Raw genomic sequence first — 8103 nt, 5'->3', positions numbered from 1 at the left:
TTCTGAACTTTGTTCCATTTTTGAAAGAAAATGTTTCTCTTATTCTCTAATTACCAAATCCGGTCCGGATTGTTAGGGAAAGAACCTAGTGTTGATATTATCAGTGAACTGTAATTTTTGATTTTCTTTCCTCAACCTTTAAGACATTGTGATTTAAATAATATCAACAAAAATTTCTGTGAAAAACCGAAACCGGAACGAAACCGAAACCCAAACCGAAATAAATTTTGAAGAACGAAACCAAAACCGAAACCGAAACCCAAACCGGAACGTTATTTTGAATCGGTTTCATTCCTTGTACTAAACAACTACACAGCAACGGGTAGGACTACATCCGCCCACAACATATCGCCCATAGAAATGGTAGACGATGGTGTCGTTATAATTAACAATCGCTACGCGGAAATACAACAAGAAGACAAATCAATGATCACCGTCAATGGCACATACCTAATTACATTCAAAAGCAAAGTGACCATTAACGACAGTAGTTACATCAACCACAAGAATGAGTACCAACTGACTCCGGAGGCTCCCATGGCACAAGATATTAAGTTTACCGAGCACATTGCAACGCTGTTGTTACCATATCTAGACGAAGTCAACATACGGAATTTAAGACATATCGCAACACTAAGGTACAAAATTAATATAAACCCAATCATAATGTTTAGTTCCCTTAGTGGATTGATTATCTCAGCGGTCATAGCGCTGACTATATTTCGCTGGAGGAAGAATCGGCAGAAACGCATTATTATAAATTTGATAGAGAATAATATTACCAAGGCCCCAGGACAGAACGATGGCGCGCCCGCGGACGGCCGATTTTAGAAGGGGGAGAGTTAACACCAGCGAGAGGTTGATACCCTTCCATAAAGTGCTGACACCCCGCTGATCAACACGCGCATCCGCTTGCCATTTCGTCACAACAAAATCAACAGTAAGCAATTGACTTCTCAGCGAATTGACTTCTCAACAAATTGGCTCTTGATCAACGAAAAGTTACTTCCACTGAAAAGGTGCTGACGCTCGCTAGTCTGCACGCATCCGCTTTGTCAGTTCGGTGCAGCGCAAACAGTAGCATAACGACCAACACGAGCCATTTCCCACCAAAAGCGCTGACACCCCATTACGGCTTCAGTTTGGCAACGGGCAACAACAACAATCAACGGACAGCTATTAGTTAGAATTAATATTTTAATAATAAGTTGTGCCCTGGTATTTGGCCTTTTTATGTGCGCCCTTGTAGTGAACGGCTGGCCTACATAGTAGGGAAATAAATAATAAATTAAAATCGAGTGTCTCGTGTTTTACTTACATACATACATATGTAGATTTTGATATTATATTTTCCAATATTTCATCTCTATGTATATAAAACTTAGCTGCATACGTATGACCGCCCATAACTCGAGAACGCATTGTCCGATTTAAGAAGACTTTTTTTAGTTGTGTCTGTCTTTGCCCAAGGAAAAATGTTACGCAGAGAAAGCCCCGATAGGTGGCGCTAGAATCCAGTTATTACTAAAAATCGTATTTATAGTCCGATCTCGGTCATATTCTATATATCTCTGCGAAAAATTTATCAGCTAGGGAGCGCTGGAGTCGAGTTCCCTGAACTAACTAATATATATTTTGAAAGCCGTAAGTTTCTTTACGTGAATTGTGGGTGAAAATGTTGGACCAAAATGTTTCAATAAAAAAATTAATTTTGGGTGGGACGAAATTCTGCGGGTCTGCTAGTATACAATAAATATGTACATATATATGACACGAACATTTACCACAATCGTCCACCTGGTACGGTGACCAAGAAAGAATGACTGAATAATAAATGAAAAATTATCCGTTATTCGGTATTACTTGTATCATCAATTCGTCATTCAAAATTACTTGAATGAAGAATTCAAATTTCTTCTTCATCCGAAATTATGAATAAAAATTTAATCGTTATTTGAAATTTCTTAATGTTGAATGGAAATTTATTCGTCGTTCTAAATTAGTTAAATAAAGAATAAAAATATATTTTTCAGTCGAAATTACTTGAATAATGAATAAAAATCTATTCGTCCATTCAAAACTAGAACAATTATGAATAACATATTATTTTTTATTTGAATAATAACACAAGGGAACAGTGATTTGGTTGCATCAAATGTTAAAGCTGTTTTAATAGACTTTTTTATGCTGATTATGAATCCGTAAGTATAAAGTCTCCATCAGCTCTAGATTTGGAGAAAAACGAGGTCAAGGTGTCAAAATATCGCGTTTTTTGCAATATTTTAGAAGGTCTAGCAAAAAAGCAAAAGGTGATTGAACCTCACTCCACTTAGGCTTAAAATAAAGCTACAGCTCTCGGCTACCATCCCTGAAAATACCATCGCGGCACCTTGGCGTGATGGTCACTTATCGTCATTTATTGAACAATTGCAAAATACTGGTGTATTGTGCTATGGTAAGAAAAAAAATTGTGCCAAAATGAGTTTTTGCTGTTCAATAAATGACTATAAGTGACCTTAGGGTCATGGTATTTTCAGGAACTGTAGTCGAAAGTTCAAGCCTTAATTTAAGCCTTAGTATAGGGCTCTATCACCTTTTGTTTAATTTCGGTGGGTACTCAAACTTCGCACAAAATCAAGTTTTGCTGTTCAATAAATGACTATAAGTGACCATCAAGTCAAGGTGCAGGGATGGTATTTTCAGGGATAGTAGTCGAGACTTCTACCTTTAATTTAAGCCTGATATCACCTTTTGTTTCTCTGCTAGAGCTTCTAATATATTGCAGAAAACGCGATTTTTTGACACTTTTACCTTGTTTTTCTCCAAATCTAGAGCTGATGGAGACTTTATACTTAGGGATTCGTAATCAGCATAAAAAGTCTATCAAAAACAGCTTTAACATTTGATGCAAAAAAATTGTTCCCCATTTTTATTCCCTTGTGTAATTTTAAAAACCCCCATCCCCGACTTGTGTAAATAAAATGAAATTTGAACTGAGTTGAGTGTTCTTTTGGTAGTTGGTAAAGAATGAAACGAAACTATTTTCTTATTGCCAAGTATACAACAAACCTTTCCAATGACTGGTAAGTCAATGCTACCCCAAGTGTCTGCAGCCCAATGTACTAGACCAGATCCAAAATCGGCAGTTATAATACCACACAATGCCGATACACATGCCACACTCAGTCTTTCAAAATGTATATGCTTCAGGATCAATAAGAGGTCTATTATCATAAGCGCAATACATGTATAAACGCAAATTATCTCCTGAAAGCGTTTACCTACAGAAAGAGAGCAAAGAAGAAAAATATATTTAAACATTTTGGAAATTACTACACGATAAATGAGGATGTGTTATTTTATTTAGTACCTGGCCCATACAAATTTGCAAGCTCTTGAGCACCCTTGTGTTGCGGCCCCCAACGTGGGGACTTATCTTCTGTGGTGAATGACTGTTCAAGCGCAGAATTGCCATTTGGATCCTCCTCAAGCATTGAATTCTCCATAATTTCTCGATCACTTTTTAATCGCATCTACAAAACAGTAAAATATAAAGCTTTCAGCAATTTTTCTTATTATTGCTTTAAAAGAGAAATAAAAAACTTAAATATGATCAAAGGTCTACAGATGCAATCAAACAGCATTAAGTTCGGTTGATGGGAAATCGTTGAAGATTTTATCAATTCGATTTCTAATATACAATCTAACAACAACGCTAAAGCTGCTGATAATAAAATTGTAACAAGGTCCAAGGCCAAGGCCAATGAACCTAGCATTGCTCGCAAAACTACTAATTCGTCAGCCACAAACAAATCTAAAGACTCTCTAAAGGTGTTCTTACACGATATGTATTTGCATGTGTACATGCCATTTTTACATATGGAAATGCCAACACATCGTGTAAAGGCAAATTTGATTTGTTTCTGTACAAAGCAGAATGTACGTACATACATACGAAATAGAAATGTTTCTATTTTCATCTGATACACAGACAGACTCATCTGGGTTTAGTTTATTTCATTTTCAAAGAAGGTATTTTTAAATAGTTAAATAAAGACTTAGTCTGTTCCAATAGCAGTCCGGCTTACAGGATTTAGTCAGAGCTTACAGGAAGTCGTTCCTATTGACATAAAACCTGTAAGTGGGAACACTTTTGAGAGAGTAACTGAGCAACTGTTCCTAGTCAGAAGTTACAGGATTTAGTCCGGAGTTTTTTTTCCTGTAAGTTCATGAAAACTGTCAAACGATCAGCTGATTTGCATGTGAAAACAAAAACAGAAAGCGGTGAAAGCAAAAAACCTTGTATTTGTAAAAAAAAAATTAAGTAAACAACGAAATATTTGAATATGTATAGATTTTAATAATCAGTTAGTCATATTTCAGCCAAATCAGTGTTGTACCAATGACATGTAAACAAACCAACTGACGGTTTTTCAGGAAATAGTGCTTTTTGCGTTCCCGTGCCCTTCTGCATCTGTTCTCCTTTTACTCTCACTTGAGAGAGTAAAATTGTAGTTTGACAGTTCCACAGGTTTTAGTCCGAAGTTCAAAGGAACAGACTAACTGTGAATTTGACAGAGATACGCAATTACATATGTATTGAACAAGTAACATTTACAGATGCAAATACATATCGTGAAGGAACGCCTTAAGTAACTCTCCCTGTCAACAGAGATCGACCATTCTGATCACCGACACTGCAATTGTTGCTGATGCAGCTGCGGTGGCTTCTGATCAGTGTTACCACTATTGGTTTTTTCCGACCAAATTTGGTCGCTTCTTTTTCATTTGGTAGGTTGTTAGGCAACAAAAATGATAGAATAAAAGATTGCGCCGATTTCAGCAGAATTCGTGAGAGTAATTTTGGTGTGACGTCACCGTAGAGTTGACAACTGAGAGCGGCAAATAAATAAAAAATATTTCATATCATACGTCAACAAAACCGATACCGATTCGAAAATTGTCGCTAACTGGGTACAGAATCTGTCGCTAACTGGTTACAGAATCTGCCTACAAAAATGATATTGTCCGATTCAGCTGGAACAAAAATGCTTCAAACAAGTAAGTGTATTATGGCCTCGAACCGACATATATACATCTTTCATTCGAACCTTAAATGTTTCGGTACCGAGTATCGAGAGTATTGGATACTTAAAAGTATTGACTCAGCACATCACTACCGCTGTCATCTCGACTGTGACGTCAGCAAAACAGCTGATTCTGTCAAATTCACGGCGCCACCTTCTGTATTCTCTCCACCGTGGATCAAATCGTTGCTACGTTCATGTGCATGTTTTCGCCCTTTTTTCGGGATTTTATGACTAAAAAGGGCGAATGGGATTTTCTGTCGGAAAACGGGATTTTTTGCATACCATACCAAGCAAGAAAATTTAGTAAATCATAAATAAGAAAAAGCTGCTCTCTGTGGTAAATTAACGCCATTCACTGTAAATGAATTGTAATAGCAAGTTTATGACTTATACAAAAAGTAATTGGGAAAAATAAAGTGAGTCAAGTTAGAAAAACGTGTTGTTTTTATTCAAATGTTTTGAGTTTATAGATTCTGAAAAGTATTTTGAGTGATTGTATTCTTTGATAAAGCAAAAAGTAAAATTTGCGATTGGCAAACGTTTGGGAGGTAGTCGTTGACAAAGAAGCAGTAAATAGTTCAATGGTTACTGACGTCAAAACGAAAAAGAGAAATAGATTAATATTAGGTTCTCATTGAGCCATTAACTCGAGTTTAACGTTTTGAGTTTATGAACTACTGTCGAGCGTTCACATTGGGGTGTTTAAGAAGCTCAGAGTTTAATTTGACATTTTTTTGTTTACCTTTTCTTATTCCCATTTAGTCTGTTCCCATTACTACAGGATTTAACACACACATAAGTCTAGAATACCAACCGTTTAGCCTTTTATGCGACGTATATTGTACTATAACCAGTTTTAAAACTAATTTTATATAAACGCCATTTAAAAAAATATATTTTTATTTTATTTTGTGTTTTAGTATATCCGGACTAAAAATATAAAAAAAGCATATAAATTATATACATACATGAAAGAAAAATTAATTACTTTTATTTTGACGTCGTTAATAGGTTATGTTGTTCAGAAGATATTAATATTTAAATAAATCAGAAAATTTAACTTTAACCATTGATCTCTTCTTTATATTTTACTTTCACCAGATAATTTTGGTAGGGTTGAAATCAGCACAAAAAGTTCTATCTAGCCACAGTTTGTGTTTTTGCATCGCTAGATTCTTGATATTCTGGACTTCTGTGCACGGAACGACCTCGGACTATTTTTGATAAAATCCTGCAGTACGGGAACAGACTAACTGTCGGTAGGTTGGTTGTAGGTTTGGATTATCAAAGACACAAACCGAATCGGGTCAAAAAGGGGTTGCATTCGCATAAACTCCAAAAAAGTGGTGTTTAAGGAGAGTCTAACGATATTTTTTGTATGGTAAACTCCGAGTTTTAGAGTAGAGTTAAGCGTTAAACTCCAAAATGGCCCATAAACTCGAGTTAATGGCTTAATGAGAACGCTTTATAAGGAGAGTTTAACGAAATTTTTTGTATGGTAAACTCCAAGCTTAAGAGTAGAGTTAAGCGTTAAACTCCAAAACGGCCCATAAACTCGAGTTAATGGCTCAATGAGAACGCTTTATAAGCGAAAAAGCATTAAATATGCTCGTTAGTTTGCTCTGAGCTTGCAGAACTCACGAGCAGTGTTGCCAGGTCTTCGGCATGAGAAAACGTCCCTCTTGGTCTGAAAAAACGCATTTCTGCATCAAAACGAAAATAAAAAAAAATGTCACTTACGTTATTTTGGCGGTTAGGGCTAGATATAATTAAAATGTCATTTCGACAGAGTACATTTAAAATTCATTGTAAACTGGTCGTTAATATAAAAATCATTTTATACATACACTTGTGATCAGCTGATTAAGTCATCAATATTTTGATTGATTTTGGCTACTTCTCTTTCGTTTATTTAACGATTATTATTTTTCCATAAAAGCCAAGCTCATTAACTAACAAAATATAAATCCACAAAAATTGTGAAAAAATTATAAACAATCTGCAAATTTTCAGCAGATTTTCAACTTTTTATTCAGAGCTTTTAGATTTTTTTTTGAGTAGGCAGTTTGATAGCCCATTAAGTTTCAGGGCAGTAATGTGCAAGTTTAAAGGGGCTAAACAATCGCGTTGATTTTTAATAATTTTTTTTTCTTGTAGGCATTTGGTTAGGGGCTCGGTTGTCGAAAATGCTAAATTACGTTCTTCTAAGAAGGAGCATAGCAATAGGTCTATTCAATATCAAACAATTGTTACGAATTGTTGCTAGTACTTGCAAGTTTTTACTGGGAATGCATTCAATAACCAAAAATAGTGGCAAGAGGGGGCGAATTCCAGAGCGTAACAACCCGAGAAAGCTGCAAATTCTTGCAAGTAAAAATCTTACTTACTGTTCTTCTAAGAAGGAGCATAGCAAAAGGTCCATTCAATATCAAACAATTGTTACGAATTGTTGCTAGTACTTGCAAGTTTTTACTAGGAATGCATTCAATAACCCAAAATATTGGCAAGAGGGGGATCCAATTGGATACATTTTTAGACGAATTTTTGCGGGATACTTATTTTTTCCGATCAGTATAAATATGGATACCTTTTTAAATAGGCCAAAATTTTATATATTCTATAAAGATTTTTTCGTTCAAAAATCTACTTTCATTAAAGATGATAGAAAGCATTACGTTTTTTAAATGTATTAAAAATCGCTACTTAATCGCAATATAACGCAAACGTCAAGCTGTGAAGTTCTACTTATTTGTGCCTTGATTGGTCTTTGTATTTTGCAAAGTTTATTGTGCTAATTTTGAGTAAAAGTTGCTATAAAAAGTGCCTACGAGCATCTTAGTGTGATAATAACAGAAGCTAAGTGAAAGTTTTGTGATTTTTGTGGTTTTTATTAAATTTAATTAAATTTCACTAGCTTACATCTAATCTTGCCGAGTCATTTGTTGTTATCATTGTTGTTGTTATTCCTTTGTAGTTAACTGAGATCGTTTCTATTTTTGCACATTTCTTTTTG

General features: G+C 35.2%; 1 protein-coding gene across 2 annotated transcripts in view; it reads right to left on the bottom strand.

The window, feature by feature from the left end:
• The window catches only part of Kua (Plasmanylethanolamine desaturase Kua), a 144718-nt gene that overhangs the window by 114881 nt on the left and 21734 nt on the right, over positions 1-8103 (bottom strand). Inside the window, exons 1-3 of one of the 2 annotated variants that reach the window (XM_017613815.1) lie at positions 3604-3763; positions 3371-3533; positions 3070-3281 (exon numbers count right to left, since the gene is read on the bottom strand). In XM_017613815.1, coding sequence (XP_017469304.1) covers positions 3070-3281; positions 3371-3533 — 375 coding nt within the window. In that variant the 5' untranslated portion in view covers positions 3604-3763. Of the gene's footprint in view, positions 1-3069; positions 3282-3370; positions 3534-3603; positions 3764-8103 lie in introns of those variants that run through there. The other variant, XM_017613814.1, reaches the window with a different exon arrangement.

This window comes from Rhagoletis zephyria, unplaced genomic scaffold (assembly GCF_001687245.7).
Source record: "Rhagoletis zephyria isolate East Lansing unplaced genomic scaffold, Rhagoletis_zephyria_1.1 Rzeph_scaffold_00721, whole genome shotgun sequence".
NCBI classification, from domain to species: Eukaryota; Metazoa; Arthropoda; class Insecta; order Diptera; family Tephritidae; genus Rhagoletis; species Rhagoletis zephyria.
This window is presented reverse-complemented; position numbering and strand designations above follow the sequence as displayed.